The sequence below is a fragment of the Mesoplodon mirus genome (assembly GCF_964341445.2).
Source record: "Mesoplodon mirus genome assembly, chromosome: 7".
NCBI classification, from domain to species: Eukaryota; Metazoa; Chordata; class Mammalia; order Artiodactyla; family Ziphiidae; genus Mesoplodon; species Mesoplodon mirus.
The window spans coordinates 25,841,830-25,868,135 of NC_138983.1; the positions used below are offsets into that span (position 1 = coordinate 25,841,830).

The 26,306-nt window shown below is 45.7% G+C and overlaps 1 protein-coding gene across 2 annotated transcripts in view; it reads right to left on the reverse strand.

Annotated features, from left to right (window-relative positions):
* The window catches only part of KIAA1549L (KIAA1549 like), a gene marked incomplete at both ends in the record, with an annotated part of 280,146 nt that overhangs the window by 82,199 nt on the left and 171,641 nt on the right, over nt 1-26,306 (reverse strand). For both annotated transcript variants that reach the window (XM_082627296.1, XM_082627295.1), the window contains 4 exons: nt 1,006-1,196; nt 7,172-7,335; nt 17,799-17,970; nt 23,038-23,189. In XM_082627296.1, coding sequence (XP_082483422.1) covers nt 1,006-1,196; nt 7,172-7,335; nt 17,799-17,970; nt 23,038-23,189 — 679 coding nt within the window. The remainder of the gene's footprint in view (nt 1-1,005; nt 1,197-7,171; nt 7,336-17,798; nt 17,971-23,037; nt 23,190-26,306) is intronic.

The following is a 26,306-nucleotide window of genomic DNA, read 5'->3' on the forward strand; positions in this document are numbered from 1 at the left end:
CCTTACCTCTCTGTGAGCCTATTGCAAAGGCCTAACAAGCTCCTGCCCTCTAGCCTAACCTCTCCCATCTATCATTCACATTGCCGCTGGAGTAGTCTTTCTAAGATACAGGCTGGACATCACTGTCTTCCTGAAGAACTTTCAGTGCCTTACCAACGCCTAGAAAATAAAGGTCAAACTCCTTAGGCTGGCAGTTAAGACCCTCCACAGTTTTCATCTATCTTCCGGTTTCATCTTTCACTATATCCCAAGCACTGTGAGCTCTAAGCCCCAGAGACACTCATGATTAAATGAGCATGGATGTCCATATCTCTCCTGGCTCTGCCAGCCTGGATGCCTTTATCTCTTCCCACTTATGGGCATCCCACTTGCCCTTCAAGGCTTGGCTACAACATAACCTCCTCCACGACGTTTTCCCTCATCAGAATTAAATTCTTCCTCCTCCCTTTTCCCCAGGACTTGGTTCAGACTCCACTGTGGGCACCTGCCCATCACGTTTGGTATTCCAGCAATTTCTTTCTGTCTTTCCATCAGCAGATGCTCGGGGTCAGGAATCAATCTTAAACCGTTTTGTAGTCCTCCCAATGCCTGTCAAAGTGCTCTGTTCATAGTAAAAACTCAATAAATGGTTTTTGAACTAAAATCATAAGCTCTATAGAGAAATTGCCAGATAAAATACAACTATCCTGAACCAAAGGCACTGCTCTTCAGATAAATTAAAAATATAAGTGTGACATCAGTGCCAAATTGGCTATCATAAATATAAGAGCTAAACCTCTTCCGTTGTGGTTGATCAGGCATCTAAAACCTTACAATGAGTGGCTCATGAGAAGCAGGTATTGTGATTCTTATCGTCTCCCTTAGTCTCCTCCTCAAATATTCAAAACAAGCACGAAGGGGAATTTTTAAAGAGAACAGAGGAATTAACTTGAGGGCTTCAGCTGTTCTCCCCATCAATTATTTCTCTTGCTGACACAGAGAGGCAGAAGCTGGCCCCGTGCCTACCTCTTTCTGGTTTCGATGGATTTGGCCGTCTTGATAGTGCTTCCATCCTGAGGGGCATCCCTTTCCTGAGAGGCAGGAGCATCTCTAACGGGCAGTGGGAGGACCACCGTTTCCTGAGTCACGGGGATGACCTCTTCGTCCACCCCTTGCTGGCCCAGGTGCTGCTTGGCATAATCAAAGCCCTGCACAGGCTGCAAAGAGGAAACAGATTTGCAGTCACGTTTCTGGCAAAGCAAGACGCTCACAGCAGCTTTAAGAGAAGACAGGTGGGAAAGTGCATGTGATGGGACCATACTTAGCTTTCTGATGAACAAGAGTTAACATAAATCTCCATCATAATTTCTGTCCCTGCAAGATCAAAATCCGTGTTAATTCCACCTAGCTACAGAATCGCTATAGATGAGACTCAGAAAAATGACTAGTATAAACAAGATGCAAATATGTGTGTGAGAACAAATACTTTCAAGGATTTTAGACCACTTATTTTAAGTCACAGGATACTGCTAATTAGAAGCTCTTAATTGCTACATTAAACAGGTCCCGCATCTTCTCCTACCTAGGAATATTTTGTCATCCCTTAAACCCTGTGTAATAGCAGGTGTGTGGCTTTGCCAAGTCACTTGAACTCTGAATCTCAGTTGTCTCATCTGAGAAATGAAGATAATCATATCTGCTTTACCTCTGCCACCCTTGGGTATTAAAGGGGATCACAGATCTGAAAACAGAGGGGGGTAATGTGCTACCACATGCGAGGTAGTACAATTATTAATAATAAAATGGAATTTATGGAATCACTCTTTAATCCAGACCTTTCCCTTAAGCAGGCTGGCTCTCCTATAATTTATTACTGAAAAATTAGCAAGGCTTCTGTTGTACAATGTCTGAAATCCCAAGTGAATAGGGCAGCTGTGAGCAAAACCCAACAGACATTTATTAGTGGGGTAATGAAAAACCAAGAAGCATATTTAAACAGTTCCTGAGCGTGTCTCTATTCTGCTTGACACCTCAAAACAGCACAACACAGATCTGAGGCAGGAAGATGGGGAGGTTAAGATCAGCAGCTCCAAAAGGAGACAGCCTGGATTCAAATCCTGGCTCTGACATGTATTAGCTGGGTGACCTCGGGCAAGTTACTGAAATTCTCTGCACATGTTTCCTCACCTGTAAAATGGAAAGAATAACAGCGTGAGCAGGATCAAATGTGTACGTCTGTGAGAGTGATATTTAACTACCCTCAAAGGGAGGCTGTGTAGATTACATAAGTAAATTCAAGTCCAGCATTTAGCTAAGTACCCGACACACCGCAAGTGCTCAATCAATATTAGTTAATACTACTTTCCTGCCTACTAAATCATAGGCCAGGTGAAATGGACATCAGTGGATTCTCCTTAAGAAAATTTGGGATGAAACTTCACCTCTATTGTTTGGGTTCTGTCAGCACTTGATATGATCATAAGTTCCTCTTTCAGCAGGTTACTTAGCTAAGAATTGTAACAGGAAGGCTCCAGCCAGATTTAATGGTCTAAGACCGTGGCCCAACCCATCAAATAGTGTCTCAGAATAGGATGGAGTTTTATTGCTAAATCCAGCAAAGCTTCCTTATTTCAAGCTGTCTGTAGTATAGCCACGGACAGTTCCCTGGATAACTCACTCTGGGAGGTGTGGTCACTGGCCCCTCTTCTCTGAGACACTCACACGCTGACCCACATGGTAACCACTAAAATTCTATGCTAAGATCTGGGAATGTGCTTCTGAAATAGTGTTTGTTCATTTCCCTCCCCTCCCTTGGTGGTACATGAAATACAAAGGAGCCTTCAGGTGATGTGCTGATGTTCCTAGAATACTGACTCACCTGCTTCTCCTACAAACAACTGATCACCAATTGAATTCAACTGAAATGTTTCTGGAAGCTGACCTTTTCTCTCCAGGTCCACTGTTGTACTGACCCTGCCCTGGTCTTGTTACTTCCATTCTGCTCCTTTCCAGGCCCACCCCTGACAAGCCTCCAAAGTTACCTCCCTTAGAACCATGTCAGGTCATCGTCACTCCCTCATTAAAAATGCTCCATGGCACCCAAACCCTTTGGCAAGGCACTCAAGACCCTTCACATTCTGTCTGAACCCATGGGCCCAGCCTCATCTCCTGTTGGTCCCTTTTCTGCCACACCCCCATCCTCCCATTATCCTATTCAGTTTTGTTCCAACTCTAGTTATTGAGCACTGGCTTGTGTCAGGGACTGAGCTTGGTGCTGGAAACATAAAGGTGAATAATAACTGGCCCCCTACCCTCAAGGAGCTCACAGTTTCAGCTTCACTTGATATTACTGGTACAGTATCGAATATGTTGCATAAATTATGTCATTTCATCCTCACTGTAGTTCAAGGAGGTAGGTATTGTTATGGTTCCCCATTTTAAAGATGAAGAAACTGAGGTTGAAAGGTTCAGCAACTTCCCCAGGCTCACACAGCTGGTCTATGGTAGAGCCGGGATTTGAACCCAGTACTATATGACCCAGAGCCAGAACACCCAACCACTGCTTGATGGTTCTTCCCACGGCCCCTCCTCTCCTTCTGCAGCCTGCCATCTTGGTTGGGCATCTTCTACCACACTTGGCCTGGCTCCTGTGTTGAGACTCCTGGCCTGTGTGTGAGGTACTGGGAGTCTGCACTGGCGGGTAAGATGACCTAAGAACCTAGTGAGGAGGACGAGCTAGCTCTGGCTTGCCCCCCTCATCCTCACTCTCTCTGAACTTGGCCTCTCACCCTTCACACTGGGCTGAAGTTACCTGCTAGATACTTCAGGGGACTGGGCTGACGGTGGGTGAGCAGGGAGACATCAAGGAATGACAAGCTTAAAAGGCGGGCCTTGTTATTAGGTTAATAATAACAATCCCTGTACATATTCAGTACTTACAGCCTGCAAAACACTGATACCTCATTTCATTCTCACAACAAGCACATGGGGAAAGCAGGGCAAACAGCACAGTCTTCACTTTATAGGTAAGAAAACAAAAGCTCAGAGAGGTTTGGTGACTTGGCCAACATCACACAGCTAAGTGGTGAAAGACTCAAGACTAGTACCTTACTCTTCTGACTGACAGGATAGTGGTCTTGCAACCTCCAACTTGAAAATCACCTGAGATTAACTCACTGCCCACGGGACACACACTAGTGACCCCTAACACCGTTAATACAACATCATGAAACATTTATAGTTGCTTTAATGAGTTGTGTAAAATTATCAAATCAAAATAATCTCCAACAATTTCAAAGGTAAACATGTTACCCAGATCTTTTAAGAAGAAAGCATGTGTAATAATAAACATCAACTTATATATAATATTTATTCTGTACCAGGTACACTCAAAGTAATTCACATAACTCACTTAATCCTCACACCAACCTGTAAGTGAATACTGTTATCATCCCCATTTCACAGATGGGAAAATTGAGGCACAAAGAGGTTAAGTATGGTCATATAGATAATATGTGAGAAACAGGAGACAGCTGGGCATCTTTAGGGGGCGACTAAAGCAGACCCATCCCAAGCAGAAGGACATGCCAACCAGTGCAGGCCCTCCAAGCTCACTCTGCACTTGGATATGGCCCTAACAACTTTCTCTTAAGGTGGCCTGTTCCAGGGGATCATGTTCTCTTCAGTTGAAGGGAAAACCTGGGAGAACGCTATGAATCCAATGACAAAGAGGAGGGAAAAAGTGAACTAGGAAGAAAGGAGGTGACAAAGGCATGACGCCTGGCCCTCCTCCTGCTGCTCTGATCATTTTCTCAACCTTCTACCTGCCGAAGCCCGGATGACAGCAATGGTAATAGGGTTACATCTGTGGTACCTTGTCTCTGCAGAAGGGTGTGGGCGTGCACGGCTGAGCCTTGGCTCCCGGGACAGCCACACTCACCTCCTCTTAGGATGTTAAGTCTATTAGTGGGGCTCAGCAAGGATCCCCAGCCACGTCCTCTGGCACCGCAGCCGCATCCTTACAGACACAGTGGTGTCCCTGGAGACTAGGAGACCACCCTCCCGGTCTCTGGATTGGTGGCGAAAGCTAACTTTCTCATCCCGCCTGGTCCCTTGGCGTTAAATGAATTCTGCTCACACACAAAGGTTGTGAGAAGTGATGCAGGCAGCTCTCTCCTCTTGCAAACACTGCAGTGTCCCCGGGTTGCAATGGGCAGGACTGCGGTAAGAAAGAGGCAGTTCCACCCCGCTGGTGTCCTGTGATAAAAGGGTTTTGGAAATCAAGTGCGTAGCCCAGTCTCATCGAGGGAGAAAACAACCACCATCACCCCACACAAGTGAACTCGATCATCTCATGGAACATAAATTTGCTTGATTTTCCACAGCAGCCGGGTATCTGTTGAAGCACAATGCACCGGGAAGGGACATAAAAGGGGCTATGAAAACCCACACACATGAATCTGTTCCAGCCTCAGACAGCTTTCCAGCCAGAAGATATGCTGAAATCATGTGCTGCCCAACTCATCTCGGCAAATTAGTAAAATTTTGGCCTCATCTAGCACACAAAGATGGCATTTACAACCTCAGTATGGCGTGTTTTGCATTCCTGGACTCAGCTGCAATTAGATTCTGGTAATTACTGTTAGGTCTGCAAGGCTCAGATTGTAACCAAGCTAAGATGGAAATGAAATACCCCTTCTTGGAATAGTTTCATTTTTCACTGCTTGGGTAATTACCAACATCATGCTGTGTCCGGGCAGCGGGTGGCTTTATGTCAACAGACACAGAATGACATTCTTTGGGGTTGGGCTCTTCACTAGACTGTGTCTCAGCAAGCCGCAGCTTCTCAACAGGTGACTCGGTTTAATAAACAATGAAATTCATTTGATTTCTTTTGCTGAAGCAAGGTATGATCATCCAGGAAGAACTAGACATGCCTGACTCCCAGCAAGGACAATCACCACGTCACGCATTCCAGTGGATGTGAAATTCCATTTGCTGTTTCATTCGCACACAGGTAGACAAAGCTCAGATGTTCAGGGCTGGAAGAGGATTCTACCCACCAAATCTCAGAGTTCAGGAAGGGATAGAAAGTAGACAGAGCCCAAAGACTCAGATATGGGCCTGAGTACCTCCCCCACTGCTGTGGAGTAAGTCCCACAGTCTCTCTTTCCTTTGGGTTTCTCTGCAGTAAAATGAAAATAATAAATGCTGCCCTGACTACAACTTACCTCACAGGGCTACTGTGATGAGCGAACAAGGTGACAGACCTAGGAGAGCCCAGGATATTGTAAGGCATTATTTAAACACTGGATATTACAGGTTATTATAGTCCCTTCGGGGACTATTGTGAAGGGAGCTATGTGACTGGAGAATTAGCCTTTGGAATTTCCTCGGTTCATTCCCCTTCCAGTCACTGGAGATGGGTGGTACAGCCCTATGGAGGCTGTGGAAAGTGGACGGGGCTCCCGGCCGGCCCTCAGGGGAGCCACTGAACTGGGGGTTGATGGCTGCAAGGCCGAGTTTCTGTAGCTCGCCCGTCATGCAGCCTTTGAAGATCAGCCACTCCGGCCAGCAGAAGAAGGAAAGTTTTGAGGGTCTGATGTGCCCCAAAGGGCCCTGAGTTAGGAGCCAAGAGACCTGGTTCTACTATCGGTTCTGCTACTTACTAACTGTGCCATTGTGAAGAAGTCACTTCTCTGTAAAAGGGAAGGTGTCAGATCAGATGACCTGTGAGGCCCCTTTCAGGTCTAGCTAGCAACTCGTTTTCTGTGCCTCTGTTTCCTCATCCGTAAAATAATGTTCTTCCTCAAAGGGTTGCTGGGAAGATTAGGGGTTGCTGGTATATGCAAAGCCCTGAGAAGCATTTAAGGCAAAGAGTGAGCATTAGATGAGCATTAGCTATCGTGTCCTCATTATAAAAATAAAGGTGGCACAAGAATGCAAATATTCTAAAGAATACTGAACTGTACACTTATAAGTGACTTAAGATGGTAAATTTTATGTTATGTATATTTTACCACAATTTTTGAAACATTCAAATAAGTAAATAAAGGGTCTCCTTCAACATGAGGACTCATGAGGATGCTTCTGAAGGTACTTGCAAAGACCTCAAGAGCCAAGAGAGAAAAGGCAGGTGGAGCCCCAAGGGGCCAGGGCTCCTGCCCCTCTCCTCACAGCTCCCGTCTCGTACCTTTGCTCTCTGTGGCAGGTTCATCATGGTGTCTGGCTTGAAGTCGTTCTTGTTCTTCCGGCAGAGCACGGCAGTGATGATGATAATGATGACCGTGACCACGGCAATGGGCGCCAGCACCGCGGCGATGATCCACAGGTTGTTGGGCGGGTTCTTCACCACGGCTGCGGGGAAGAGTGGGGGAAGCACATGACAAGGAGCTCGGGGAAGGGGAAAGCAACCAGGAGATAAATGCCCTCCAGTCCCAGGTCGTGAGATGGTTGAGAGGGTTTGGGCTCAGAAAGGCTCTTGCCTTGGCAAGCTACTCAAAGTCTCTGAGCCTCAGTGTCCTCATCTGTAAAATGGGGCTATCATGTTGCAAGGCATCAGAGAGGCAAGGTACATGTGGTGCTTTGGTGTGGCCCGTAGTAGGTGCTCAAGAAATGTGAGCCTTCACTATGATTAAGAGGAGGAAGAGGAAGATGGATTGGTATCAAGTTTCCCCACTGGTAATGTCCGTGAGTCAAAAGAGAAGAAGAGAGAAGCAATCTGAGGATTAGCACAGTGGGGCAGTCAGGCGGCAAAGGCCACAGAGAGATGACTCTAAATATCGTAGTTAAGTCACCCGCTGAGTGAGCAACAAATAAAACATACCTGAGTGGACGGATCTGCCCCGCCCCACGATGGCTGGCTGGGGAGGCATGGAAATGCCTTGTCTAATCAAAACGATCCAGCTATTCTCAGAGCCAGAGTGAAACGAAAGTGACTGTCAGTAGGAAGAATGTGTTATTAGAACAGTAGGTGCCTCAAGGAGGGTGGGGCTGGCATTAATTAACTTGCAAAGGGCAACAGGTTGATGGTCATGCTCTACATCATGATAGGGGTTAGTGTCACACAGGTGTATACACTTGTCAAAACATCAAATGGTATAGTTAAGAGCTGTTCATTTCACTGCATGTTAATTTTATCTAAAACATCACAAACGAATATTGAACTCTAGGCAATGATATGCATACTGAAGTGTTTTGGGTTGAAGTCTACTGATGTTTGCAACTTACTTTGAAATACATCAAAAAAATATGATGGATTAACAGATGAATGGAAAAATAGATGAACAGAGATGCGATTATTAAAATATAGTACAACGCTAATTGTGGAATCGAGGTGGTAGCCACATGGGTGTTCACTGTACAATTCTTTCAACTTTTTAGTAAGCTGGGTTAGGAAAATGTAAGAAAAAGAAGAAGCCTTTGATGTGAGATGAATGAGTCCTCCCCCCATGATCCCAGGTGGGGAAGTTTTGAAAACATCTCAGTCCAATCAAAAGGACTGGAGTAAAGAAAACAGTAACCAAAATAATTGTTTATAGGAATCAAGAGTTATCGGAAGGGAGTGGGGTCTGCAGAAAATCTAGAATAAGAGAAACAAAGATTTATCCACGCCAGGGGAGGGTACCCCGACCAGTAGACATGGGTAACCTGGCCGGATGGCAGGTCTATCTGGTGGGCAAGATGGTTGCAGCTGGCTGTTTGAGCTTGGTGATACTGTTAATACCACACAAGCTCTCTTCTCTCCCACTCCCTAGATGATCTCATGGACTCAAGGCTTAAAAACCGTCTGTGCTGTGATGCTCATTTATACCTCTAACCAGGACTACTACTCTGAACTCCAGATTCCTGTATCCAACCATCAACTCAAATCTCCAGTTGGATACTTAAGAAATGTCTCTAATATATCCAGAGGCCAACTCTCAATCCCCCCACCCCCCAACCAAACCTGTTCTTCTTGTGATATTTTCCACTCCAACAAACGGCAACTCCTTCCTTCCAGATGCTCAGACCAATAACTCTGCCATCAATGCTGACCTGTCTCTTTTACTCTCACTCAGTATCCTATTGAGCAACAAACCCTGTCACCTCCATCTTCAAAATATATGACTTCTTTCTATTGCTATAGTCCAAGCTACCAACATCTCTCACTGAATTACTGCAATGGGCTCCTCCCTTGTCCCCTATAGTCTATTTGCAAGACAGAAGCTGGAGTGATCCTTTAAAAATTCAGATCACAACATTCTTTTGCTCAAACCCTCCAGAGGCTCCAACCCCACTAAGAGTAAGAGCCAGGGTCCTTATAATTTCTATAAGACCTTAAGTGATCTGCCCGACCAACCATCTAGTTACTTCTCTGCCCTTACAACTCTTCTTTCAACTCACTCTGCTCCAGCCTACCTCCCTCCTACTGTTTCTCAAACATGCAGGACATGCTCCTGCCTCAGGGCCTTTGCACCAGCTTATTCTTCTACTACGTAGAACGCTCTTCACCTAGATATCCACGTGGCTCCCTCCCTCCCTCCTTCAGGGCTCTGAACAAGTGTCACCATATCTGTGAGGCCTCCCCTGTACTCTCTATAAAATATCAATAACAATCCCTGCCCTTAGCACTCTCCATCCCCCTCTTCCTACTTAATTTTTCTCTAAATCAGTGCTTCTCAAACTTTAATGTGCATGCCCATCACCTGGGAATCTTGCTCAAATGTGGATTCTGATTCTGTGGGTTGGGATGGGTCCCCCTGTAATATGTTCTTTGGGGGCACAAGTCCACCATCTTCTCAGTCTACTGGCTTTCCAAATAAAGTCACTATTCCTGGCCCCAGCAACTCGTCTCTCAATTTATTGGCCTGTTGTGTGGTGAGCAGTACAAGCTTGGACTCGGTAACATGCCTAATGAGCATCCCGGGGGTACCCATGCAGCAGGCCCCCAGGCCACACTTGGAGTGGTGAGGCTCTAAAGTACGTATCACCATCTGCCATGATACATATGTATTTGCTCACCATCTGTCACCCCCTGCCTCTCCATTAGAATGTACACGCTAAGAGAGCAGGGAGGTTTTTTGTCCCTTGTCTGCTGCATTCCCCAGGGCCTAGAACAGAGCCTTGCACATAGTAGGTGCTCAATTAAAAGTTGAATGAATGTGTAACTGAACTACCATTATTCCTGTTGCAATTTGGCTCCCCATACAGATTTCCACAAAGGATAGAGTAACAGCCAGTTAAAGAAATCCCCTCTCCTTGGTAGTTCTAATCTATATTTTAAACTAAATACTTTCAATCTGGTTTATATATCAATCTCTTATAAGTCTGGTTAGCATAAGTTGGTCCTCCTGATCCTGCTTAATTCTGGGGGCTACTAGACCCACAAAGCTGAGGACTGGACTCTGGAATACAAAGACCCCACCAGTAAGTGCCACATGGTGAGGGCCTGCCTGAGGAGCCAGCTGATCTTTCTCTGACTTCGACCACCCCCTGATTTCAACTGGCACCTCATTAACCAAGATCTACCTCTCCTCAGGCAGCACTTGGCTTGGGAGTACTATTAGTACAAAAGAACTTCTTTTCCACAGTTTTTGTCAATCAGTGATTAATCGCATTATTAACTTCTGAAAACAGCTCATTAGATAATGTGCTCCTGTTGACATTAAACATGTAATTGCTGCTGCTTTTAGTAATTCAGTATTTATATGTGAGTTTTAGGCCATTAACATTTTTTAAAGCTCAGTGCTTCTGTGAAAAATATCAATATGCCTCTTTTCGGCTATGTTGTTCTATCCTGATGGAGAAAAATGTATAGTGTATCAGAACATGATACCCTAAATATATTTATATATGTATATAATTTTTCTCATTAGCAAGAATGAAATATTTACATGTGTTCTGCTTTTACTCAGCTTTATTGTTTTGATAGAGGTGTGCCTTCTTGATGCAGTATGGAAAATCCTTTCACCTCTATTTAAACGGGGAGAGAACAAATTTATGCTATGTACATTAATAAATTCATTTAACAGTCAAAGCGATAGTAAAGTTAGGTCAACTGAAGTCATCCAAACCCAGTATATTCATTGGCATAATGATCTAAAACTACAAAGTCATGTACAGAGGTGAAAAGGAACAAATGGTTATTTAACTTACAAGAATGTCAGAGGAAGGATAGGAAAATGAGACAACACATTCTTGAGCTTCTACCGTGTGCTAGGCATTGGGATACACTCTTTGTCAAGATTCTCATACCCATTTTTCAGATGAAGAAACTGAGCCCCGGGGAGGTTAGATATTTTTTTTTTTACCAAAAAATTCATTTCTCTGAAATATACAATTTAAGTCAGTTCTGAGTTAACACACATGAATGGAAGTGTGTGCATGTGTGCGTGTGCATGCACACACACACACAAAGTATCTGTCAGAGGGAATGAAGTCAAAGGGTCCACATAACCTAAACTCAGAATGAATTATTCTCATGTGGAGCAAATGTTGAAAGGAGAAGGAATCCATTCGAAAAAGCTCCCAGCTCATTTCTGTGGCTGTCAAAACATCAGAGTTCGTGACTGCTGTGAGTGGACGCAGGGGAGGGTCCAGCAGCTGGTGAGAGCCCAGGCCCATCCTGCCCCTGCCCACACACTCCCGTGGCTCTCACCCCACTTGGGTGCAGCCCATGGGGCTCCACTGATCGTGGCCCCTATTCTGCACCTCTGACCTCATCGCTGCTGCTCTCCTCCATCGGGACCTCCTCGCTGGCTCTCAAACCCTCCCCCCTCTGCCTGGAATCTTGTCCCAGGTATCCTCAGGTGGTCACTCAAAGGTTACTTCCTCAATATCCTCTTCTCAACCCCCCAACAATTTAAAATCACAGCCATTATCTCCTCGGCATCCCCTAGCCCCTTCTGTGCTTGATTTTTCTCCTTGGCACTTATTAGCATCTAACATATTATTCAGTTATTTTGTCTGTTTAACCTGCCCGCTCAGGAATGTAAGGTCCATTAGGCCAGAGGTTTTGCCTGCTTTACTCACGGCTGTCTCTCCAGTGCCTAGAACAGTGCCAGACACATAACAGGTGCTCAAAAAATATTTGTTGAAGGAATGAATGAGAGTTCCCTTCACCAAAGGGTCAGTCTGTGGCTTTCTTTAAGTGATATTTTTTTGAGATAAATTTCTGATGGCCATGTAAGGTTAACCAATTCCCGCCCTGGACTGCTTCTGCATGGGGAGAGTTTTCCCTACTCCATCAGCTGGGTAACCTCTCTGAGGGGCCTCTCACTCCAGATCCTGCAAAGGGAGTGGATGAAAACCTCCATCGGGAATGCAGTTGCTTCTTTAGAAGTCATTGCTGCCCCATTACCCAGAGATGACGTGGGTAGAGTGGGCAACATATATTCCACTGTAGGGCACCGCACATCGGCCTAGACCTAGCGATTTAGAAGACACTGGAACACACAGAACGCTACACTCTACCTTCAGAGGGACAAGGTGTCTGTTCCACACCATGACTCTCTACTCAAAGTGCTGACCTCAGGTTCACATCTCAGGCTGATTTCAAAGCTATTAGGAGAAGATGGGATTGAAAACCTCTCTGTTTCTCCTATTCTTCACTGGCCTCAGTGTCCTCCTCATCTGATCCTGGGATGGAGGCATTTCCCAGGGTCTGTCATCTAGCTATACTCCCTCCAGGACTCGAATTTTCTCCAGGATTTAAATTCTATCCTGTATCTACAATGTTCTCAAAATCCATAGTGTTAACTTTGGCCTCTCTCCTGGGATCCAGGCTTGGATTTCCAACAACTTTCCTAACCTCAGCCCTCAATACCCCCATGGCACCCCTTAATAGCTCATCACCTAAACTCCACATGGCCCAAACTGAATAAATCACCTTCTCCTTCCTAAAAGTGCTTCTCCACTCTAACCCCCTCTCTAATTTCATTAAAAGCACCCTATTCTCTGAATTATATAGGCTCTTAACCTTCCAATCTCCTTTCCTTCTTCATTGCCTCTCCTCGAGTCCTTCTACCTTATGGATAAATGAGACACTCAGCTACCATTTACTACGTGCCTAATAGACACGTAGTAAATGGTCCTAAACCCTCTATATGCAATAATTATCTTATTTAATCCCCCAGTAGCTCTACCAGGTCAGTGTTTTTGATATCACCATTTTACGTATGAGGAAAATATAGGTCAGAGGGTCATTCATTTGTCTTCGGTCTTATTACAAAGGCTCTGCTCTCAACTGCTCTGCTATGGTGTCTTCCAACCACGTGCCTCACTCAGGGCCTGGCAGAGGCATTTAGCAAAAGTGGGTCCTTTGCCTTCACAAAGACAGAGCCAGGCAGTAGCTGGGGCTGGATATTCAAAAAGGAACGAGATGGGGTACCTGCTTTTAAAGAGCTCATGAGGGAGAAAAGCGAGAAAACAACTCATTTGCCCAGTGTGATAAGGGCAATGCAGGCCCCTGGAACTAGGGAAACTTCGGGGAGGGGTCATGCTTCAGGGGTCAGGGGAGGCTTCAGAGGCATAGGAAATGTGAAGAATGAATCTACCCGTGTGGCTGAAGCATTAGGTTTGAAGGAGAGAAGAGTAGCCGTACGGCTGGGAAAGAAGCCTGGAGACCAGGTTGTCAAGGGCCCTGAACATTTGCTGAGCACCTGTTGTGAAAGGCTTCAAAGACCCACTTTAAGAAGATTGGATTTTATTCTGTGAACAGCAGAGAGCCACCAAATATTTTTTAAATGGAGTAGATGTAAACCAGAACCTGTGTTTATTATAATGGCTCTAATTACAGTGTGGATGGTACACTAGTGGCAAATAGGCTGAGGCTGAGTCACTTGGGAAGCACCTGCCAAGTCCAAGAGGAGATAATGATGAAATGGAGAAGAGGAAACAGTTTGTGAGTTACTCTAGAAGGGAACCGAGAGAGCCAGGTGGATTTGAAGGAAACAAAGAAGTAGGGTTGAGGGCTAGCAGCTCTGGAGCCAGGCAGAACAGAGTTTGAATCCTGGCTCTCCGAGCCAGTCAAACCTCTAAGGTCACCCCTAGATGACCCCTCGACTCTCATTTCCAGAAGGCTCCATGCGCCTTCTAATTGGATGGGATTGCTCTCTCCTGCCCATGCTCTCAGACCTTCCACTGTTCCCATCCATTTCCATCAGCAAAGTCCCCTTACCTCTCCTCCTGACACTCCATTCACCTCTTGCTCTAAATAAGGCCAGCTCTCCCATTTGTGCCCCTTCCCAAGTACCACAAGGCCTAGAGTAGATGTGAGGAGGTCAAGGAACTGACCTCAAAGTAGAGGATGGGTTGGGACAGGAGAAGCGATGGAGAGGAAGAGACGATGAACCAGGATGATGGGGGTCAGCCTGGGTTCTAGAGGTGACTACAGTGAGGAAGGGGCAGTTCAAAGCATCTAGAATTTTGAAAGAATAGAAGAAATGGTCTGAACATAGCAGTGAGGACCCGGGAGGAGGGGAGCCTTGCCAATCTCACGGTGTTTCTCTCATCGGTTTGCTGATGCTCAGTGTGTACTACTGCACTTGCTCAAATGCCCCCCCTACACACACAATCTCAACCTCAGCTGCCAACTTCATTATGCCCCAAGAGAGCAGAAACAACCACAGAAGCATCCTCAGGCTTCCATTACCAAGTGTACCCCCGGACCGACACCCACATCCCTGTACTCTGCTTTCCTTCCTGGTGCAAAAGATTGATCCGTCCCTGTTCCTCACTGAGTCTGAACCCTCCACCTGTGCCACCCCCTCGAGCACGTATGGACTTCACCCCTGCAGTGTTCGTCTCTCTTCTGCATCGTCAATTTCTCCCTTGCTATTAGTCACCCATAATATTCAAACATACCCCAATATCTCCCACATGCCCCTCCAGCAACTGTCCCATTAATCTTCTCCCTTTGCTGTCACCGCTTCCCCACCTCCACCCTCTCCTGGGTCCACTCCAGCCAAGCTGTCTCCACCACCTCTTCCTGGAAACCCCTCCTGCCAAGGTCACCACCGAACTCCAGTTTACCAAATTCACTTCATCTCCATCCTTCCAGAACAGAAGATGACGCAGCAGCTCCCTCCCTCCCGGGACATTCACTTTCTTCACTTATTTCTAGACACCACCTCCTCCATTTCCCCGGATGCTCCTTCTCAGGGTCCTTTGCCGGCTCCAGTTCTTCCCTCATGTGGATGCCCTGGGCCTGAATTTTTACCCTCTTCTCTTTAGTTCTCGATCAAGGCAAATCTGGTTAATCTTACCTACTCCCTTAGCTCTAAATGTCACCTGTGTTGCTGACTGCCGAGTTCCTATCTCCTGAGCTCTCCCTGAATGTGTAAGCTCACATGTCCAAACGCAAACTCTCAACTCCATCCCCCCCACTGCCACTGCAGCCCCACTAAGCCTCCTCCTCTCCTGCACCTTCTGCATCTCAACAAATGACACCACAACCAGTGCTCAAGCAAACACCTGGGAGTCACCCTTGAGTCCTCCAGCGCCCCCCCTCCTGCCATGCACACACTCCATTACCTTGCCCATCAGCTCTGTCTCCAAACATATCCCGAATCCAACCACTTCTCTGAGTCTCCACCTCGGACACCTTCCCCTCTCACCTGGGCACCTACAATGGTTTTCACCCCAGTCCTCTACAATTCATTCTCTACCTGGAGAGACGGAGAAAGAGCCGAGAATGGAGCCCTGGGGAACCCACATAAAGAAGATGCAGTAAAACTGATGAAGCTAGTAGTTGAGCTGCCCAGAGATGGAACAGAGCCCACGGGGAGGGAAGGACAGAGGCGCAAAGGAGGAGAATCTTGGTTAAAAAGTCATTTCAGGGGGCTTCCCTGGTGGCGCAGTGGTTGAGAGTCCGCCTGCCGATGAAAGGGACACGGGTTCGTGTCCCGGTCCGGGAGGATCACAACAGGGAGAGGCCACAATAGTGAGAGGCCCGCGTACCGCAAAAAAAAAAAAAAAAAAAAAGTCATTTCAAAGACAAGATTGTAGAGGGTGACCATCATTTCCAGGCAAAGGTGTGTCCGTGAGGATGTGCTGGCCGAGAAGTGAGGGCCGTAACAACATGTGGGCTGGACCATCCCTGTGGAAGCCACACCTACTCCAGACGAAGGCAGGAGACGAGGAGGAGAGGAAAACCATGAGCCAGGCGTCAGGTTCCTAAAGGAACGTGGACACCAACTAGGAGATCAACGGGAGAGGACCTTCCAGGCCCTGTATGCTCGGTGTGCTGTCGAATCTAATATTTCTACCACACAAGCTCTCATCTTCATCAACCCTCTCTCCCCTTGCTGCCTTCACAGCCCTTTTTTGGGGCCCCAGTGCCTGGGCCGCCAGGGAGCCTCATTAGTCCTGCCCCCTCTCATCCTGGACACTGCCGACAGATTAACCTCCCTAGATAATGGATACTTCCAGTGATACTACTCCCCTGCTCAGAAATGTCCAACAGCTCCCCACAGCCAATCACATCATGTACAATCTCCCTCCCCTGCCATCCAACGCCTGAGTCTCCTAAGCAATGCTCGTTTCTAATCCCATCATCTCCTCCTCAAGCTTCTGCACTCCAGGCAACTTGAACTCCTTTTTTTCAAGCACCCTTGGTACTTTTCACCTCCCTTCTATTGCTTCTGCTGCTCCCTCTTTCTGGACAGTACATCCTCCTCTCCCTCTGCTGAAACTGTAGCATGCAATACAGTTAAGAACACACTTTTGAAGTCAAACAGATCCAGATTTGTATCTTGGCAACTCAAGTACTAGTTCTGTGATGTTGCGCAAGTTAGTTAACTTTTCTGAGCCTAGGTTTCCTCATCTGTAATTTGGAGCTGAATAAAGTTGCCCCAGAGAAATTGAGAAAATCTACGTAAAGCAACAAGCATAGTAGCTGCCAGGGGAGGGTCCTCAAAGAGGCAGCTGTTATGTTTCATATCCTTTCTCTGTTCATCCTTCCCGGATGCTGCTCCAGAGCAATCTGTCCCTCGGTTGAGCCCTGTATCTATCACATTGTCTCCTCAAAGCATTCCTGCATTCTATGCCTTTATATCTGCATAAACACCTTCTCTGCTCCTTAAAGGCAGTGATTGGGACTTGCCCACTTCTATATGTCCTCCAGCACTGAACACAGTTCATGCAGGACTCTACAAAGCTTACTGAATGAAATTACCTTTAATTCCCCAGCAGACATATACCATCTCAGCTGTGGTGATCTGTCTAACTGTTCACAAGATTATACTGAGGAGGAAGAGAGGATAGGACCTGGGGAAAAGCAGTATTATCATCGTCCTAGTAGCCAAAACATATCCCTTACCCAAAACTTATTGCTTCAAACAACACAGGAAACAACTGGTTGATTTGAGAACCTTCTAGAACAGAAGTATGTTTAGCTCTGGGTCTAATAACATCCAAGTGATTCAGGAAACATTTACTGGTATTAAAAATAACGAATGATGGGACTTCCCTGGTGGCGCAGTGGTTAAGAATCTGCCTGCCAGTGCAGGGGACACAGGTTCAAGCCCTGGTCTGGGAAGATCCTACACGCCGCAGAGCAACTAAGCCCAAGCGCCACAACAGAGCCTGCACTCTAGAGCCCGTGAGCCACAACTACTGAGCGCATGTGCCACAACCACTGAAGCCCGCACGCCTACAGCCCACGCTCCACAAGAGAAGCCACCACCATGAGAAGCCCACGCACCGCAACAAAGAGTAGCCCCCACTCGCCGCAACTAGAGAAAGCCCGCACGCAGCAACGAAGACCCAACACAGCCAAAATAAATAAATAAATTTATTAAAAATTTAAAAATGAATGAATGGAAAGGTTATCCCCTTACGGTCAGCTTGCAGAAGGACAACGTGATGCAGGGTCAAGGCCATCCTTTGGGAGTCAATGGTGCTCAAGATCTTGGCAGCTGCAGTCCCCAGCAAAGGCTTCCCATTGTACAGGGTGTAGTAAGTCAGCTCCGCAGGGTCCTTGGGTCCTGGCACCCTCTGCATCTTTACCATCTTTCAGAAAAAGACAGGCCATGTTTACAGGGCATCTTGCATCAACTCTGCAATCACCTGGGCAATCAGCAGGCTGTCTCCCAACTGCGAAGCCTTCCGTGGCTAAGTGGACCCATGACGTATATTTTAGACATCACCCTTCGCATACCTCCCTAACACCAACGTCTCAAGAAACCCTGCTATGGCTGGAGGAGGGAGGCAGTGAGGAGAAAAGGGTTTTGAAAATATAAACATCTGGAAAGAGCAGTTTCAGGCTGGAGAAGGAAACGCTGAAATGGTGATGTCTTCCAGCCTCCAGAGAACTCTGGCCTCATTTGAAACTAGGCCTCCACATTAATTCAGGGCATGTTAGGTTATTCTCAAACAAGATTTCTAATTTCAAATTCCTGCAATTGCCAGAGAGGAAAAAAAAATGAACTTATATGTCTGCCATTCAAAAGAACTCTGATAAAAGCAGTACTTGGAGACTCAAAGCTCTTTTTCTAAAATAACCTTTGTTGCTTTTTCTCACTGTACAAGTTATACATAGTCACTACAGGAAATCTGAAAATACAAAAAAGCATCGAGAAATGAAATAAAATAAAAACAGTCTGGAATCCTTCCACCACAAGCTAATTACTATAACCATTTTGGAGTATTTGCTTCTATTCTTTGTTTTTTCCACACAGGCCTTTGATTTATCATTTAAAAAAATTATTTATCATACTCTCTGTATAGTATTATATATTGCCATTTTTACTTGCATCCATAGTGGGCTTAAATATAACAAAAGCATAAATGTTAATTTCTACATGGCATTCCAAGGCATGCCTCATAAACTTAGCCAATCCTTTATTGTTGAACACTTAAATTGTTACTCACTTTTCAGCATTGTAACTAACAATTGATAGTCATTATAAATACATAAAATATAAATTTAAAACCTACATAATGTTCTACCGTATGCATGTCTCATAAACCTAACTAACCCTTCATTTTTAAACATTTAGGTTGTTTTCAACTTTTTACTAGTGTAATTAACCATCGATAAACATTATGGCGTAATATAGTATTTTCCAAAGTGTACATTACAGATTACGAGTTTCACAGGATATTAAAAGATGTTACAAAAATGTTTATAGCAGCATTGTTCATATCATAGCAAAAAAATCTGAAAATTCAGAATTCAGTAACAGAAGGATGGATACATGAGTTATGGTACAGTCACCCAATGCAATATTATAGAGTCATGTAAATGAACTATGGCTCTTTGTATCAATATGGGTGAATATAAAAGCCTGATGTGGAGCAAAAGAAACAAATTACAGAATATAAAATGCAAAACCGAATGATGTACTACTTAAGGATACACATGAGGATGGTAAAATCTATACAGAAAACACAGGTGTGATTTAATACAAAATTCAGAAGCACAGTCAACTCTGACGGGAAGGAAGTGAGTATGTATAATCAGAAAAGACACAGAAAAGGCTTCTGGGATAAGGTAACAGTAATGTTCTTACTCTTTGGGTTGTGGGTTCTTTTTTACTAGTGTTCTTTAAACTCTACATATTTGTATGCTCCTATGTGTGTATGCTATAAATAACAATTAAAATAAATATTACTACAACCCTATAAAAAATGGGTTTTAAAAAAGTCTGACTAGACACTTCACAAAGGAAGATATCTGAATGGCCAATAAGCATATTTTTTAAATGCTCAATGAGGAAATTCAATTTAAAACCACAAGTCATCATTATGAACCACCAGAATGGCTAAAATAAGAAGGGCTGACCACATCGTGTTGATGAGGAGGTGGGGTAACTCCACATCTGGTTGGTGGGAGTGGCAGAATCAAACTGTACACTTTGAGAAAAGGTCTGGCAGTCTCTCATAGAACTCACATACACCAACTCTATGACCCAGGAATTCCACTCCTACATACCCAAGAGAAATGGAAAGCACATGGCCATGGAAAGACCTGCAGAAGAGGCTCATAGAAGCTTTGTTTATAATAGCTAAAAATTGGGAAAAGCCCAGGTGTCCATCAACAGAAGCATGGATAAACAAACAGTAGTATATTTCATACAAGGGAATATTATTCAGCAATAAAAAGGAATACACTACTGAATAAAAGAACAACATGGATGAATCTCAAAAACACTACAGAGTCAAAAAAGCCTTATACAACAGAGAATATACTGTAGGATTCCACTTATATGAGGTTCTAGAACAGTCCAAACTGATCTACGGTATGGAAATGATATGTTATCAAATATAAAACAGTAACATAATACACTGTTAATTGTAGAACCTAGATGGTGAGTAAATGGGTGCTTACGTCATAATTTTTTCAACTTTTCTGTGAGTTTGAAAATGCTTATAATAAAATGTTGGGGAAATGTAGATATTATTATAAACAAGGGTCTTATTGGCATTTAAATGTAGAAACCAGTATATTGAAGAAAGTTAAGGAGATTTCTTTACCTGCAGGTTTTTTTAGAGTCTTTGGTATGCCAATATGCCTTTGGAATCTTCAAGAACATTCTACAGGATGCAGCCTTGCCCAAACTGACCTGGCCAGAAAGCCCCTTTGCCTCTGGGCACCTTATAGAGTCATTTTCTGGACACCCTCTGAGAAACACTGCTCTTACCCTTTCATCTTTGTGTTCACCTCTATCTCCTCGAAATGAATTTCTAGGAGTAATGTTGTGACCATCTAAAAGATTCTTGTCTGAATTGCTCACCTGCCCTCCAGCAAGGTCATATCCATTTACTGTGTTTGAGGGTGCCCACTTCACTGCATCCTCATCAACACGGGGTAGTACCATTTTACTCATCTTGAAAATGGCATCTTGTGGTAGTTAAAACTTGCATTACTTTGATGACAAGAGTTAAGTGTTTAAAAATGCTTACTGGTCATATGTATATCTTCTTTGGACTCAGTTTTTCGCATACATCCACTAGAGAAATATCTTTAGATTCTAGACATTAAAATCTCCATATTCATGAAGGTGGCTCATCTTTACAAATGATCTGAGCCAAGACGAAAGACTTCTCTGGGTGAAGGATGATATAAGCTATGTAGAGTGAATTTTATTTGGGAAACTTGGGGGTGTTATTTTTGTCCCCAGTGGGAGAGGAGGTAGGGAGAGCGTTAGTATAACCAGGTACAAGGTGAATGAACATTCAAGTATCTAATAACTTGGCTCAATTTCAATTTAATAGCAAATTCTTCTTACCAAATTTCTCCAAGGATGATGTTGGAAGGTGGTCTACAGCCTCGGTAAATTGGGGATTTGCAGAAATAAACCCCTACTTACTTCACTCAGGCTTTCCAGGCAACGAAAGGGACCAAGCACACTGAGTACTCAGAAAAAAAAGAGGAAACAGCATCTCACTGGGCTCTTTTAGACACTTAGAATGTGCTGGGTTTCTTAGGTTTACAAATAACACCAGGAGTGTAGGGTGATTCTTTCCTCCCCTTCAGCTGAGGCAAATCCCATTTCAACTGTCAATCCCAGCAACTTCCTTTCTGTCATTTGGAAAAGTGTGAATTATAGGGCTCATGTGGACCCACAGAAGGGAAATCACAAACCTGGCACATGAAATTAACTATCGCTTTACCTCATGACAAGGCTGTCTCAGACCACAAAGGTTTTTAGAACCAAAGCAATATCCAATAGGACAAGAGGCCAAATTCACCAGCTGCGAACGGGGGACCTGGAGTCTCCCTCAGGGGCGTGATGTTGACTAACACAGGGAAGTGTGTTCCAGAAGATGGGTTGTTTGTACTTCCAAGATTGCCTGGGGACATGATCTGCAGACACTGTGGTAATGTCTGCAATTTCCTTTAAAGCTTCCTCTTAGACAGTGAGACACCACGCATGTGTGTTTGGGTTAAGTTACACACTAGATGTGGTCAATTACCAATCCAGGGGCAGTGGACTAGATCCCAGAAAATAAGAAGTCCACTTCCTAGAGGCAACTACCAGAAGCACTTCTGTAATTTGATACCTTGCTCAAGAGAGCTTGTTAATTAGCATAACAAATGTTAGAAATGGGTTCTCTTTTGGTGAAATTAGTGGTACTCAAGATATGTGGATTGGCCAGAACATGCTATAGACACTCCCACTCTTGCTTGAACTGGATAAAGAATCTAGAGAGGCTTAGAGCCTCTACCCTCAGGATGGCTACTGGGTTCCCTCTGAAGCAGACTCTGAGATGAATTGAATGCTTGTAATTTATTGGAGAGATGCAGGGAACTGACAGGGGGTGGAAGGGAGCTAACAAGGGATGCATTATGAAGCCAGTCACCAGAGCGGGAAACTAAAGCTTAATTCTCTGTGGGAAAGCTCTGGCAATGATCCTAAAGCAGACATTTCAGAATCCTCCCAGCCAAGAAGCAAGAGAGCTGTGGTATTTATACCTCCACCACTGGTGAATTCCCAGACACTTCCGGCCAGCCGTGGCTGGGCAAAGTACGTTCTGGCATCTCAAGAGCAGCCCATCAATAAAGAGATGCTGGAAGTTCATCAGCATTCATCATAGAAATTATAAGGGGGTTTGGGCGGGGCACCATTAGTGTCTGCTACAGCTCCCTACCCTGAATCCCTGTGTGGTCACGTGTCCATTATCAACGTAGAGGGCGCTATCTGTTGAAACGGATTCGACAAGGCTAACAGAACCCCACACCTGTAAGGCTGATCGGTGTCTCTGCTGATCACAGTCATGGTGCTGAGAGGCCTGAAGGCTGGGATGTCATCCAGCCTCCAGGACAGGATGCAGAGGAGTTGCCCTTGCCTACTAATAGCCTTTTGTTTAATAACTATGTGCACGTGGGCAGCATTTCTTCCGAGACCTCCTTTCCCTACAGTCTAGTAGTCGGGAGAGCAGCTCCCACCCTCCTTCATGATTTCGATGACTATGACTGTCACCCCCTCCCAAAACCTAAGAGCAGTGTGGATTAACCGGCCTCACCAGCTTGCAACGTGAGTGCTCCTTGGCACGCAGCATGGTTTTCTTAGGCTCAGGAAGCACATTTCCACACCCTTCTTATAAGACCCCCCTGACTTTGCGCACACCCACCTGCACGGTGTAGCTTCCCAGGGTGGTGGCCCGTTTAAACCGCCGGCCTTGTTGCTGGGACATCATGAACAGCTGGGCCAGGCGCTGCTCCATGACCCGGGCGAAGCTTTGGTTGTGCAGGCCCACCAGGGAACTGTCCACGCCCTGCAGCACTGTGGACACAGGACACAGAGGGGCTGTCAGAGGAGAGGCTGCCTGCTGACTCAGAACCACAGCCGCCACCGCTGGCCCCCACCAGCCACTAAGGGCCATGGGCCCGACCCCATGTTAGGGTTTGGCTATCCTTCCCTCACTTTACCCTCACATCAGCCCCAGGAGTTAGGAATCGCTATTGACCTGTTCGAGATGCTGAAAAGGTTAAGTGACTTGTCTAAGGTCACACAGCTAGTAATCAGCAAAGCCAGGGCTCAAACCCAAGCGTGTGGAACCCCAAAGCATGCACTCTGTCCTTCACAAGCTGTGACAGGTGTAACGCTGCTGTATTAGGTCCCAACCTTATTTAAGAAAGTACGTGTTGTCAGAGTCCATATGGGAATACAGCATCGCTAATGGGTACAACTACTTGGACTTTTGGTGGTTCCCACTCAGAAGCCCTGGCTCAGCGCTACCCTGATTTTACTTTTCCTTCCCAACAGCTTTGGTGAGAAATCTAAGCTCCATCCTGCAACTCAGCCCCTTCCGCATGGGCAAACCGCCCTGTTCGGTGTCCTCATCCCTCTCTCCTCAATGGGGTCCTTTCAGGGCTCACCCCTAAAGCTGCCCAGGGCCCCTGGAGTCTCTCTCACTTGAGAGCAGGATCGTGGATACAAAGAGTGGGCTCTCTCAGTGCTGGCCCTTGCCAGTTGGGGGACTTTGGGCAAACCACCGGCCCTCTCAGAGTCCAAGTCCTTTTCTGTAAAACGGAATAAGAAGGGCTACATCACAGCAAATATATTTCTAGTGGGCTTTAAGGTTGAGATGAAATAAGATGTATAGAGCAGCTTAGCATAGAGCCTGGTGTGCGGAAGGCAAATGAAACCCTGTCTTTCCATCCCCCCTTCACTTCTGGGCTTCATCCACATCCAGGGTATCTGTAATCAATGGGTAAGGCGTTGGTGATGGAATTCCAGGCAATGGCTGGTGCATGGGAGAGAATTTAGTGAACATCAGAGCCATCCAAGGACTGCTGTGGTCAATTACTATGGGGGCGACTGCCATTTGCTGTCTACCCCCAAAGCCAGCCCTTCCTCCGAGACCCTTGGGGAGAAGCACACTTCTTCCCAAACACACAAACACTCCCTCTAAACACAGTCATCCCTGAAAACAAAAATGCTAAAAGCAATTCTCACCTTCTTAGACCAAAACTTACATGGGCTGGGAATGTAATACAAGGTTTTTCATTTAGCAGAGTTTGTCTTACTACAGTCCAGCCAAGGACCATTAATACCACCCGTCTACTGGGATCTGGCAATAGCTTGGATATAAAGACGGCATTGTTATTATGATGGCATTCTAACAGGGCCAGAACATGCAACGGATGACAACGAGATACTGAGAACGATGTTTAAACCGATCAATAGAAAAATAAAACCCACAGCTGAGTCTTAGAAATTATTTCTTTGCAACCACAAATGCTAAATAATCCCCACGGAGGGCATAAAGCAGCTTTCCTTCCAGGGCCCTCATGAGGGACTCCCAGCTCAGCAGAACTCCTGCAAACAAAGATAAAACACTCCTGCACTTCCCACTGTGGCCCCTTGGAACCCTCCTGACACAGCTGTCAGGCTGAGGAAGGGCTGACCAGCCTCCTGACCCCAGAAGGAGAGCCCGTGTTCTTGCGCGTTCAAAGACACCCCCCTCCCATAAAAGGACGGCGCCAACTGCTGAAGGATTACTTCTACACTGGTCTCTCCTAACTGGTGGACAAGAGCAAGAGAGGGGACACAGGATGGTCGAGGGATGCCATCATGGGTTACTTTACAGGAATCCCAGAGATGATGCAAGGGCAGACATCAAAGAAGTGGTGATGGTTGCACAACACTGTGAATGTACTTAATGCCCCTGAATTGTACACTTTAAAAATGGTTAAGGGCTTCCCTGGTGGCACAGTGGTTAAGAATCCTCCTGCCAGTGCAGGGGACATGGGTTCGAGCCCTGGTCCGGGAAGATCCCACATGCCGTGGAGCAACTAAGCCCGTGCGCCACAACTGCTGAGCCTGTGCTCTAGAGCCCGCGAGCCACAACTACTGAGCCCGCATGCTTCAACTACTGAAGCCTGCACGACCAGAGCCCGTGCTCCGCAACAAGAGAAGCCATTGCACATATATACACTACCAAATGTAAAACAGATAGCTAGTGGGAAGCAGCTGCATAGCACAGGGAGATCAGCTCGGTGCTTTGTGACCACCTAGAGGGGTGGGAGGGAGATGCAAGAAGGAGGAGATATGGGGATATATGTATATGTATAGCTGATTCACTTTGTTATAAAGCAAAAACTTACACACCATTGTAAAGCAATTATACTCCAATAAAGATATTACAAAAAAAGAGAGAAGTCACTGCAATGAGAAGCCCGCACACCGCAACGAAGAGCAGCCCCCACTCATCCCAACTAGAGAAAGCCCGGGCAGAGCAATGAAGACCCAATGCAGCCAAAGATAAATAAATAGATAAATAAAATTTTTTTAAAAAAAGGTTAAAACGGTAAATCACACTTTATGTGTATTTTACCACAGTTTTTAAAATTGAGAAAAAATACCTCCAGTGAAGTACGGGAGGCCATGGGAACCTGCCACAGAGCTACATGGAATCAACTGGGCAGCTTCCTCATGCCTCGTGGCTCTATTTGCAAAGAGGATGTGTCCTTCTCAGGAGACAGCTGGGGAAGAGCTGAGGGTTGGAGCCAGGGGCCTGGGTTTGAATCCTGATGCCCCCTTACCGAGTGTCTTGAGCAAGTTGCCTAGTTTCTCTGGGCCCCAGTTCCTCATCAGAAAACATGGTTATCATAAGCTCCTCCTGACTGTATCATTGCAAAAAACAGTATACTTTATAAAAAAATGCTTCCAGCATAGTGCCATAAAGCACTTGAGAGGGGGGTGCCCATAAACAGTAGCTGTTGTTGCTCAAACGCGCCTTCTGCTTCACTAGACACATCCTCACCAGAGGAAGGAATTGCCTGGAAAACACAGAGCTGTGTTCCAGGACTGTAGCTCCTTTCCTTTCCCCTGAGAAGCACGGGGGACCTCAGCCTCCTGGACCTCTCTACCCGCCTGGAAGGGAGTGGAAAGAGG